Raw genomic sequence first — 13,313 nt, forward strand, 5'->3', positions numbered from 1 at the left:
GTAAGGTAATTTCTTTTGCAATTGACCTCTTGATTTTTTTCACGTTTGCAGCCATTGCAATCCTCCAATATTCCAAAGTCTGTAAATATTATTTGTAACCTCTTTTACAAATTTTAAATTCGGGTATTTAGAGGTCTAACTGGGGGAAGGTGGAACCACACATCGTCCCACTAAGCCATCTTGCCACACCCCCCCCCCCCCCCCCTGTGAACTGTGCCCCTCTGTCACTAGCGATGTGCGTTGGGACTCTGAAACGGGCAATTCATTGGCTGACCAGAGTCTTGGCGCACGTCTCTGTGGAGGCCTCCTTAATCAGGATGGCCTATGGCCACCTTGTGGCCCGATCCACCACCATGAGGAGGTAACGAACCTCCTTGGACACCGGCAGGGGCCCGACGACATCAATGTGGATCTGTTGGAATCTGCGAACTGCCGGGACGAATTTCTGGATGGGGGCTCGTGTGTGTCGCTGGACCTTGGAGGTCTGGCACCTGGTACAGTTCCTGGCCAGTTCGACCACCTCCTTCAGCTTGTGCCATGCAAACTGCTGTGCGACCATCCGCATGGTTGTCTTTACTGCTGGGTGAGCAAGCTCGTGGATCAGACTGAAGACCTTCGCCCTCCAGTGCGACAGGACCACCGGGCGTGGCGTGCCTGTTGAGACGTCGAAGAGCAATGTGTCCAGGTTGCTGGGTACCCGGACATCCTTGAGATTGAGGCCCGAGATGGCGGTCCGCAAGGCCTGTGTCTCCGTAACGTTCCTCTGTGCCTGAGCCAGTTGCTTGTAATCCAGGCTGGGCACAAGAATGTTGATGGCTGGACGGGAGAGCACATCTGCCACTACATTGTCCATGCTGGCCCTGTGTCGGATGTCGGTCGTGAACTCAGACACGTACAAGAGGTGGCGCTGCTGTCTGGTGGACCACAGATCCTTGGCCATCGTCAGTTCTTGAGTGAGGGGCTTGTGATCCATGAAGGCTGTGAACGGCCTGCCCTCAGAAGTAAGAAAAATGGCAGATGGCCAAATACAGCGCCAGGAGCTCCCAGTCGAAGGCGCTGCATTTGTGCTCCGGTGGGTGCAGCTGCTTGCTGCAAAAAGGCCAGAGGGCACCATTGTCCTTTGAGCAGGGCACCATTGTCCTTTGAGCCACTGTTCCAGAAGCCCCCCCACTGCCGTAGCTGAGGCATCTATGGAGAGGGCTAGGTGTGCGTCCGGCTGCAGGTGGCTAGATCCTCCTTTGTCGCTATGAAAGCCCTGTCTGCCTCCTCTGACTACGATAAAGTCTTTTTTTTGATGGCCGTGAGCGCGAACAATGGGCGCATGGTGCGCGCATTTCCAGGGATGAAACAGTGGTAAAAGTTCAGCATCCCCGCGAACTCTTGGAGGCCTTTCAGGGTGGAGGGTTTGGGGAATAGTTGAACAGCAGCTACTTCTCCAGTAACAGCCATAATGTAATGATTAGGCAGTGATATGAAAGATTTAATTGTGGTGTACAAATTGGTGTTTATTGGGCCTATTTGTATTGGCATGTGTTGAAGAGAGATCTGTTACTTAAGCCCCTTTCACAGTTGCATTCCAGTAAATTAGCCATTCAGTGTCCTGGGATAGGAATGGGGGTTCGGCATTTCACACCAGACCACTCCTAACTAGGACACTGAATGCTTTCACACTTGCGAGGGTTTATCCCTGGCGTTTGGTCTGTTCTACCTTTAATTGGAAGTGCCTGCAATGTTGCTGCCTGTTTCACGCTTGCCGGATCTCATTGCCGGCGTCTGCAGATGCCTGGGATTGTATTGGGGGTTGAGGCTGGAAATACTCAATGTGAGATGATGTCATCTGACACTGGCATTGAGCAGATTTTGCTTTCACACTTGCCATTTTAAAGGCTGATTGGCGTTTGATTCCTGGGATCACTGGCAAGTGTGAAAGGGGCTTTAGAGTTCAATAGCTTCAGTTGGAAACAGTGGAAAGAGTCTTGTTTTGCAATTTTCTGTGCTTAATATCAGAAAATACCAGAAACTACCCATGTGTGATGATTTCTATTTATTTCCCCTCTCCCAACCTTGCAATATATTGCAGCCAGAAGTCACTCCTTTCAATTTGGGGACTCAGCATGAACAGGCCCTTGCCCCTCATATGAACCAATTAACCTGCAATCCCCGTGCATTTTTTGAAGTGAGGAAACCATAGCACTGAGAGGAATCCCATGCAGACACTGGGAGAACCTAAAAACTCCTTACAGACAGTGCCAAATTTGAACAAGGGTCGATAGTCCTGTAATAGTATTGTGCTAACCACTGGGATTTCATCTGGTGCAGTGGATTAGACAATGTCAAACTCAAATTGTAGATCTCATCTTGTCTACTAAAACTTAAATGCAACTTGATTGAACATCAACGTCACAAATTCACTTACAAGATCTGAATATTAGAATGTATTTCCCTCCCCTGTTTGGTCACACCTGCCCACATCCCTCCCTCATTTGGTTTTGCTAATCATCTTCATTATTTATCAGATTCTAGCATCTGCTGCCTCTTGTTTTCCACACCATCTTCCAGCCATTCTAACTCTACCACCCCCTCCCTCCCCACCTCCCAATTCTGGCTCCAGCTGACACTGGTTTTCCTCTTTCTCCTTTACCTTGTCTGCCTTTATCTTTCAGCCAACAGCCACTGTTTCCCAACTTCACACCTCCCCTCCTTGATTAATTAATCTGCCTCCTCATCTGGTTCCGCCAGTGACTTGTCAGCTCCTGCCTTGTACCTCCTCCTTACCTGGCTGTTGACCACCTACAGTCCTGATGCAGGGTCTCAACCTGAAATGTTGACTCTCTTTGCCTCTATAGATGTTGCTTGACCTGATGAGTTCCTCCAGCAGTTTTTGTTTTTGTTTGAGGTGGCATATCTGCATTTCTTTGTCTCTCTCTGTACATTGGGACTTTTTTTTATTAAAAACTGACTTCTTCAGCACTTTTGTGGCCATGAGCTGTCGCACAAAATTTTAATCATGAATTAAGTAATTTTTGAAGAGTAGTCATTGGCTGTAAAATATGAAGATAATTTATAAACAATAGCTTAATAATTTACTTTTTGAAACTGAGGGGTCAGAGTTCATTCACATTAAAGACCTAGAGTTTTGATGTTTATTATGCTGTGTACAAATTGACTTGCTGCATTTCTACATTATGTTATTGACTACTTCATTAGTTATCATTTGCTTTAGGATAGTCTTCCAAAAAGTAGAAAAAGGATTATTTTTTAAATATTGACAATGTATTAGATAAAGACACAAAAATTGGAGCATGGGTGTCAAAGCTGTGGGACACTGCGCTTCTTCTTTCTTTCTTTGGCTTGGCTTCGCAGAGGAAGATTTATGGAGGGGTATGTCCACGTCTGCTGCAGGCTCGTTGGTGACTGACAAGTCCGATGCGGGACAGGCAGGCACGGTTGCAGCGGTTGCAAGGGAAAATTGGTGGGTTGGGGTTGGGTGTTGGTTTTTCCTCCTTTGTCTTTTGTCAGTGAGGTGGGCTCTGCGGTCTTCTTCAAAGGAGGTTGCTGCCCGCCGAACTGTGAGGCGCCAAGATGCATGGTTGGAGGCGATATCAGCCCACTGGCGGTGGTCAATGTGGCAAGCACCAAGAGATTTCTTTAAGCAGTCCTTGTACCTCTTCTTTGGTGCACCTCTGTCTCAGTGGCCAGTGGAGAGCTCGCCATATAACACGATCTTGGGAAGGCGATGGTCCTCCATTCTGGAGACGTGACCCACCCAACGCAGTTGGGTCTTCAGCAGCGTGGATTCGATGCTTGCGGACTCTGCCAGCTCAAGTACTTCGATGTTGGTGATGAAGTCATTCCAATGAATGTTGAGGATGGAGCGGAGACAGCGCTGATGGAAGCGTTCTAGGAGCCGTAGGTGATGCCGGTAGAGGACCCATGATTCGGAGCCGAACAGGAGCGTGGGTATGACAACAGCTCTGTACATGCTGATCTTTGTGTGTTTCTTCAGATGATTGTTTTTCCAGACTCTTTTGTGTAGTCTTACAAAGGCGCTATTTGCCTTGGCGAGTCTGTTGTCTATCTCTTTGTCAATCCTTGCATCAGATGAAATGGTGCAGCCACTTTTCCAATAACGCAATGTCCCAATTCATAACCAAGTATCTGAGGAGAGTACATACACAATCGCAGTGGAATGTCTTGCATAAAGCTGCTGGCCTGAAGTGATTTCTTTCACTGCTGTTTGTCTTCTTCATCTTGGGAACCATGAAAATCTAAAGTGAGAAAGTATTATGATCTGAAAGACTATCTTTACATTGTGTTCAAGATTTCTTTATTGTCATATAAAAGTACAGAACATGTAATACTTCACAAAATTGCTTTCAGCCTGCTTTAAGAGTCACCATTATTGTCAATCAGCGCCCCTTAGAATAAGAGAGAAAGAGAAGCAAAAGAGAGTCCCTTCAGAATCATTGAGTGTCTGTGGATTTATGTCCAGGGCTTCTGCAGCTGCACAGACTCCTGTTCAATTTATCGAGAAACCCAAGCTTCAGTCCCTAACTTCCAATGCGATCAGGGCAGCTTCAGTGCCCAAGGCCCTTCAGGAGCACTTCTTGCCCTCAGCACCCTCTCAAATCTCAGATCCGTACATGGGTTTACACAAGACAGTCTCCCGCAGCCTGCATGACATGTAGGTCCCCTGACCCCAAGTCTCCCCGCAGCCTTTGTTGGTCCCTCAGCTGCTGAGCCTCTCACTGGTCTGCTGCTGTTGTCACATCCTGTAGGGTCATCTCCTCTGTTTCTCCTTCTCAATGGGGGGGGGGGGGCGACAAGGGAGTAGGAGTGTTCTTCCATTTCTGATGCCCTGTACCAGTCTGCTGCTCCCCCGAAACCTTCAAACCCTTGTGGCCATTGCTGAGCACAGGTGCCGGCACCTTGAGCACAGACCTCTGCAGTTGCAGGAATTTACTTACAAGCACCGTCTGCTCCTTTAATCGGCCATTTAAAGCCTGGACTGACCCAGAACCTGAGCAGTCTGGATTTTCAGACTTCTACTGCATTGGTTTCAGGACTGGCTTCTTCTCCCTGAAAATGAGTACCATAGATACTTGAGTAAAAGTCAAATTTTGTACACCATTTTTAATGACAAATTTATGGGGTAGACTATTACATAGATACTACTTTTGAGGGGCTGAAATTTACACTAGAATCCTAAATACCATATCAATAGCAGAAGTCCAAATGATCTCTTAACAAATAAAGAACACAAGCATAATGAATTAAAGTAATATTAGAGTCTGCACAACAAAACACAACCCCTACCATGGGGTCGATCGGGACAGCAGTAAGTATCTGCATCATCGGAGGTATCGTGAGCACTGTGGGCAGGCGGTAGGGGCCAAGGCAGGAATTCGCGACCGAGGCATCAGGAGCTCTGGCCTGCAGGTGGCCAGGGCCAAGGTGAGAGACTGGGGTCTACTTTTATCTGAGATGTATGGAAATTTCAGATTTTTTTGGCCAAAAATAGATGTCAAGTTTTATGATATCGACTTTTACAGTATTCATTGGAGGGTAAAACCAATGGGTCTCAGGATTGAAGCAAGCTGTTTGCCTAATACATCATCAAGTATTTATTTTTAAACCTTTTTTTCAACTATCCGTGCAAAGTGCAAGTCTTTGAGTTCTACTGGCCCTATCCCCTGTACCTTTTTCACATCCATACACTACCTTCAGTCTCTTACTGACTTGTCTGCTGTTCATTCCATGATCTACAAAGGGAACTTTTATTTTCTGATTGCTTTCATTTTTTTAAAATACTTTTTGGAAGACTATTCAATTGATTTCTATTGATTTGTTTTGGACACAAGTGGAATTCAAGTATCTGGGGTCAGACTAGGAAAATGGGATTGACAGAAACTTACTGAATGGTAGAGCAAATTGAAGGCATAATTTTACCTAGATTTACTCTCTAGCATCCAGAACTCTGGAATTTTGATCTAAAGGTGTCTCTTCAAATCTCCCTACTGCAAGTGTGGAATTTGTGATTATTTCATTATTAGAATTCAAAATTGATGTAAATATCAATAATTAAGCTGTCAATCAAAACCTATTTGGCCAAAATTTCCCAATCTTCTCTTGAATACATTCAGTGACTCCATCGCCTAAGCACTTAGGGATAGAGAATTCTCCAGACAAATTAAATTTCTCATATCTGTCCAAAATGGGTGGTCCCTTGTTTTGATATTATGCCCTTTAGTTCTGTCCCCCCCCCCCTCCGAAATAACCAGGGGACAGATCCTCTCAGCATCACTTTATCACTCTCCCTCTGAATCTGTAATTTTTCCCTAAGATTGCCTCCAATTCACTTTGCTCCAGTGATGTACACTCTATCATGTACCTTTCATGTCTATGGAGAGCCCTAGACCATATCCAATGGAGAGGGGGTGGGGGGATGAAGGATTTCTCAACTGCCCAGAGGACCCCAAAACCCAGCAGCAATAGATATTCACCAACAAATAGTTAATTAAAAGTTGCTTTAAATTATCTTTAAACATGAAAACAGGATCATACTTTAACTTATCACTATTAACAACCCCCTTCTAATTCTAAGCGCATGTGTATGGAATGTGTGTGTAAATTCAGAAAAGTTATTTGATTCACAGTCCATTCTCACTCCTTCAAATTCACCAGTATCAGGCAATTCTTATACTGTGAAGAGTTTAACATTTAATGAATTTCACCAGGCTTTGGTGCTTCACAGGTAAATGGTTACTGTCGGTTTTCGGAGAGCTTTGTTGTTTGCTGGATACCCACAAAACTTATTCCTTTCAATCTGCCACATCGGTGTCTTGCTGAAGAAATCTGCCCCATCAGGGATTTCCCGATGACAACCTCTTTCTTTCAGGTCACCACAAATTTCATTTTTGTTTCCCTTTTTTCAAGTGAAACATCATGCAGCCAGTCCTCTCCTCTTGTCTGAACTACAAGGGCTTTGACCAGGCTGAACTAAGCACTCACAACCCATCTTCCAAATGGGGCATTTCCACAAGCTTGCCAGCTTGTCCTGTTCCAGTCCCAGCTGTTGCTGCTAACTGTAAAACTGCAGAGTCTCTCTCTCTCTCTCTCTCTTTCTCTCTCTCTCTCTCCCCTCTGCTTGCAAAACCATATGACTGTCTTAGTGCAAGCTGCACTCCAGACAGCTTTAGACCTAATCCTCAGAGTTATTTCATTTGTTGCTTTTCGAAACAACAATCCATTAGTGAAGTCTCTTGGGCACTCTCCAAAGCTTTTGCAAAGGCTCTTGGAGCCGCCCTGTCTAGCTGAGCAGAGCTCCAGTGTTTTAAATGAGATCTGTTTTGAAGTATTTGTACGTGATCTACACTTTAAAAAAAAAAATCTGCCGCAATTTATCTCCCAAAAACCTATCTATAACCTGTCATAACCTGCAATCAGCTCTACCTCCTCACCATTCTGGAATGGTGTAAATGACATCTAATTCAAATAATCTTTGAAGTTTCTGCTTCAATGGCCTCACATCCTCCAGGAACAGAATGCAGGAACCCAGGCATTGGATTCCACAATAAGGTAGCACTTATATGAATTATTTTCTCTTGTACTGCTTAATCGATATAAAACACATTAAAGTTAACCAGAGTAATTAATAAAACAAGCCAATCTGCCTTCACTTCCTAAAACACCATCATCTGTGACCTGAAATAATGTTATTATGTAGGTTGTGGACATTTTGACGGATTTCTGTTCCTGTGGAGTCCCTAGTATGCTTTATCATGCCAGGGCAACCTTTAAAAATTCAAAGGGTTGCTGTGTTGATGAATGCAGTAATTTGAGTATTCACTTCATTAATAGAGGATGTTTCTGAGATTCCATGATTACAATTGCATGTAGCTCCCTGTTCCACTCTACTTTCTGGTGCACACCTAACCTAACTTCCTGATTCTGCTGCTGCTGCTACATGTGTCAGTTATGTAGCAGCACTTCTGCCTTCCAAGCAGGATGAGTGTGGGTGCACATCTCACTCAGAAGGCTCAAGCCTCTAATCCAGATATGATGCTTCATTGCAGCACTGTGCTGTTAGATGCCAACTTGCAGAAGTGGCCCTGTTTACTCTCAGACATGACTATAAACCGTCCCACAGTACAAAAGTCTATCTTTGTTGGCCTGGCTGATATTTGAACTCAGGTGTAATTTTATCCCTGAACTAATTTTGCAAAAATCTTTTTAAATTATTTTTAAAAAAATTTGCAGGACAGTAAAGCCAATTCCAGCCATTTAAACCCATGCCACCCAATTACACCCAAATGAGGGTAGAAGGAAACCAGAGCACCCGGGAAAACCCCACGGAGACGCAAGTAGAACATACTAACTCATTACAGTATGGCCATTACTGCAACATTTACGAGAGTTTGTTGTGAACAAACTAACTCCTATTTCCATCAGGACCACAAAAGAGACTCCAGATATTGGAACCTGGAACAAAATACCAAATGTTGGAAGAACTCATTGGGTCAAGGAGCATCTGTGGAGGCAAAAGTTTTATTTTGATGTGGATCGAGACCCTGCATCAAGGCTCTGTTGTTGGTCCTGGTGGAGGGTTTCAACCTGTGTGATCAGAAGGGATCAGTTGTGTGTGTCCAACAAGCAACAAATCTCTCTGAAAACCGACAAGAACTAAGCGGTATCCACTTACCTTTCAAGCACCAAAGCCAGGTGAAATTCCGAAATGTTAAATTCTGTGCACAATATAAAAATTGCCTGATACCAGCGAACTTGGAGAAGTGAGATTTGATTGTGAATTGAAGAACTTTTCTGAATTTACACACACATTACATACACATGCTCTTAGAATTAGAAGGGGATTAAGTTATGTTAATAGTAATAAGTTAAAATTTGATCCTGTTTTCATGTTTAAAGATGATTAAAAGTAACTTTTGTTTATGTAACCATTTGTCTTGGTGAATTTCTATTGCTGCTGGGTTTTGGGTCCTCTGGGCTCATAACACCTGAAATAACCCATGTCATCATTTGCCTCAACCAATGCTGCTTGACATGCTTAGTTTGAGAGACTTTTTTCTATCACTATGCTTCAAAAATATTTCCACAATGGTAAATAATTCAGGGCATCAGAGGTTGGGAAGCAATAAGGAAATGTCAATTGCTTTCACTTTAATCACTGTTATACAGACTGGTATCAAGCAGCAGCTTTTTCACTTTGGGGAGTGAGGTGGTTGTAGAAACTTCATCGATCAAGAAAAGGATCAGTGCTATTAATGGTTATAACCTTGGCTTCACTTTTGTATTTGAACAGCCCTGAAGGAAATCCACCAAAACTTGGGTAAATCCATGCAGTTGTACTGCTCTGGTGAATGGAATGCAGAGATGCTCCCAGGCACTGTAAGCCTTGACCAAATACTGGAAGCCTCACCATCACATCCTCCTCCTGCTCCCCAGAACAGAGGATTTACAGGTATGAGCATGCTAACCATGAAATAAGAGACCTGGCCAGTAAGCAGCCTCCCTCTACTCCAACCAAATTTGCATCCCAACAGTGTGGCTCTTTGATCTTAGATAAAACTTAGATAGAAGTTTGGAGAAAAATATCAGTGAAATTCCTCTTTGATCCCTTTCTCCAATGCAAAGGTATCTCTTCATCCCTGGGAGCCCTTCCAGCCGGGAATCACAAGCTAGACATCAGCTGATTGGGATGATTCACTCTACTGTTGCTGTGGTCCACCTTTCTCTGGGAAAAGAGGCATTCCACAGCTTCTAACCTTGTACAGACCTCAAATGACTTTGTATAGGTATCCCTTCCATGATGAAACAAATTTTCACTTAAGATAAATGTGCAGTTGTTTGGATTTGCACTTCTGTGATCTCATTTTTGACCTGTTCCACTGTATGCGTTCTTCTTTATTGCAGATCGGCTGTTTTACATTTATACTTCAGGAACAACAGGAATGCCTAAGGCAGCCATTGTTGTCCATAGCAGGTAAGGATCCATGTTTCATAAATGTCAAATGAAGTTTTGCCCTTTGAACTCACTTCATTCAGACTTAACGTTGGAGTTGTACTTGAGTAAGGGGCGAAACCAAAGTCTCAACTGCTCTCCCAGTTGGACATAAAACTACTTTGACAAATTAAGGTGTTTTCTCCCAATTTCATTTATCGCTTTACTAGCTTCATTATTAAAACCGATATATACATGTTTGCAGACGTGGTGCTGCATGTCTCCATATTAGGGCATTAACAAGGTCTCAGTAGAACATCATTGCTCTCAGAAATTTTGGAATAGAAGTCACATTTGAGTATTGTCTATTTATGGTTGCTACATCTTGGGTAGGATATTGAGCCTTTGGAAAGGGGTTCACCAGGGTATTGACTGGATTGGAGTGTATTAGCTATGAGGTAGATTGGACAAACTTAGATTGTTTTCTATGGAGTGTAATAGACTGAGGGGCAACTTGAGAGTGTATAAAAAAAATTGAGGCATAAATAGGATAGGTAGTCAGATTTCCACCCCCCCCCCCCCCCGCCGGATTTAAAAGTTAAATGGTAGAGGCAATAGCTTTAATTTTTAATTTAGACATACAGTATAGTAAACAGGCCTTTTTGGCCCACAAGTCAATGCTGCCAAATTCACCCAACTCATGTACAATCCCCTGGTCCGTTTTGAAAGCTGGGAGGAAACCGAAGCTCCTGGGAGAAAACCCACAAAGACACAGGGAGAACATACAAACTCCTTACAGTGCAGGTTTCAAATTCTGGACCCAATCACTGGTGCTATAACAGCATTGTGCTAACTGCTATGTGAGTGGAAAGTTTAAAGGAGATTTATGAGGCAAGATTTATTTTTATACATGAAATAGCAGCTGCCTGGAATCTGATGCCAGTGGAAGGATAGTGGCTGCAGACACAATAACAATGTTCAAGAAGCATTCAAACAAACAAGCCCATAAACAAGGAATGGAGAGGTATAGACAATGGGATTAGTTTGAATGAGCATCTTGACATCAACATCATGGTCTGAAGGCCCTATCCATGTGCTATACCGTATTATACCAATCTCTTTATTTAATCTTTTGAAGACTGGCTGTTGATCCAGTGTTTCTGCTGGATATTATGCTTCACAACTGTATGGTTAAGACATTCATGGTTGAGGTTACAGATCATTTTAGAAATTTTGGAGGAAGAACCTCCTTAAACCTATAAAAGTCTTGTCCCTTCGTGAAATCTCAGCACTGCCATTATTCAGAAGTGGGTAGGAAATCTGGTTTACAGTGAAGGAAGGAATATGGTATGGTAATAATTCTTGAGCTGCTGTTGTTTACCTCCATTAATCTACGTTGCCAGTAAAAACATTTACTAGCTGAGAATCTTCTTGTATGACTAAACTCTAATTAAACTGCTGGATGAACTTAAAAAACATTGGGATTGAATTGTAATCAAAATTGTGAAGTAATATTCATCTTTTGTTAATAATCATTTTTTGGAGTGGAGGAGCTGTTTGATTTTTGTAAGCACTTTTTAAAAGAAAATATTTAATACATTGTTGTCCTGAAGCTCTTGTTGAAAACTCACTCAATCCTTCCTCAACCAACATTCATCCATGACAACAGGACAGTATCAGGACTGGCAGCCTGGAGTGGGAAGGAAACTGAGAATCCCATTGGCTCATGGATTCCCTGAAATCTCCGCAGGCTATGCATTATGTCCATTATCTTTCCCCACTGTGGCTCGTTCTCCTCTCATTGGTTATTGGGGCTCTCTCTTGCATCAGAGCAGCTAAATTGCCCTATATACTTGTGCAGTAGTCAGCCCCCTCCCATGACCACGGATCCTCACCTTGGCCCGCCCACCCATCCAAGTTCCCGATGCCCGACCATCCGCCCATCCAAGTTCCCAATGCCTGAACGCGGACTTACCACCCAGTCCCAGCCATCCAAGCTCCCGATGCGATGAATGAAGTAGGTACTTATCGCGGTTCAAAGTAGTATCTGTGTAAAAGTCAACCGCCCCCAAATTTGACCTGAAAAATTGGTCCCCAAAACTCAACTCTTACACAAGTATATTCGGTATTTGCACTCTCCAAAGCAGGCAATGGAACAATGTGAGTAAAAGGGAGAATCAATGAGGGAATGGGCAAGACATGCTCAGCATGGCCAAAACGTTGCAGTCTCAAGTCTCTCACTGCAGAATCTGCAATTCTCAAAAATAACATTTTTAACTCTGGTCTTGTGTATGACCGCAATATCAACCGGTACTTTGATGTTGAACCCATGCTATGGCAGTTGATCACAAACGAAGTCAACATAAGTTAAATATATGCAGCAGTGCTCATTTGGTGTGCTTGTTGCCCAGCAATTCTTGTTGACTGAAGGGCTTGGTTCACCTTCTGGAAAGGCTTGCAAGGTAGCCTGTGTGGCTTTGTTTGGCTCATTTTAAGATAGCATTTGTCTGGGTTGAGATGCACAGATTTGCAGGCTTCCATTCTGCCTTGTATTGACTGATCACCCCTTCAGATGCTATGAATCTCAACAATTTCCTTGTGTTCAGGAGGAGAAATTCACCAAAGTTTCAGCTAGAATAACAATACCTGGGTAGCTATGGTGTTCAGTTCATTAGCAGGGACTAAATCTGCTGCTGGTTGACTATGACGTTGACTATTGGTTGTTGGTTAGAAAAAAAATGTATCCTTTGACCAGGAGTCAAAGAAATTTGGATGGAGAAATTTGAACTTCTTTTCCAATCATTTCTTTCCTACACCACTTCGTCCATTCGCTCTTTTCTTCTGATAGGGAGAAAAGATGAGTCAAGCTTGCGTCATAGTCATCTACGAATGCTTTCATTTCCATATCCATCACTCTTTATCCTGTATGTTTCGCAACAGGAGGCGCTTTCTCAGATGAGATAGTGAAAGAAGTCTCTCGAACTGCCGCTGAGGAGTCAGTGGAGTGTCCTAAATGTGGCTACACAAAAATTCCGTTCTGTTATGGCTTGTTGAAATTGTCTGCCACCTGATGACTTGAAGATCTGCTGTCCCAATTCCCACCTGCTGTCATGTCACTTCAGAAAGTAATGATAACAACACCTTTTAATTAAATACTGCCTTTCATGTATAAAATTTCCAAGACTTTTCCAAGGAAAGTTAGAGTCAAGGAGAGACGCAACAGATTAGCAGTGAAATTAGAGCATGCAGACCTGAACCATTTTATTCTCCCCACATTTCCTGTCAACTCCTCCAATCCCACCCTATCTAAATAAATCTTAAATATTGCTACCATACCTGCTTCCTACACCTCTCC

The 13,313-nt window shown here is 43.4% G+C and overlaps 1 protein-coding gene across 3 annotated transcripts in view; it reads left to right on the top strand.

Moving 5' to 3' along the window:
- slc27a4 (solute carrier family 27 member 4) overlaps window positions 1-13,313 on the top strand; it is an 80,854-nt gene that overhangs the window by 43,423 nt on the left and 24,118 nt on the right. For all 3 annotated transcript variants that reach the window (XM_069885647.1, XM_069885656.1, XM_069885665.1), the window contains 2 exons: window positions 9,320-9,478; window positions 9,931-10,000. In XM_069885647.1, the coding sequence (XP_069741748.1) occupies window positions 9,320-9,478; window positions 9,931-10,000 (229 nt within the window). The remainder of the gene's footprint in view (window positions 1-9,319; window positions 9,479-9,930; window positions 10,001-13,313) is intronic.

Source organism: Narcine bancroftii, chromosome 1, assembly GCF_036971445.1.
Source record: "Narcine bancroftii isolate sNarBan1 chromosome 1, sNarBan1.hap1, whole genome shotgun sequence".
Taxonomy (NCBI): domain Eukaryota; kingdom Metazoa; phylum Chordata; class Chondrichthyes; order Torpediniformes; family Narcinidae; genus Narcine; species Narcine bancroftii.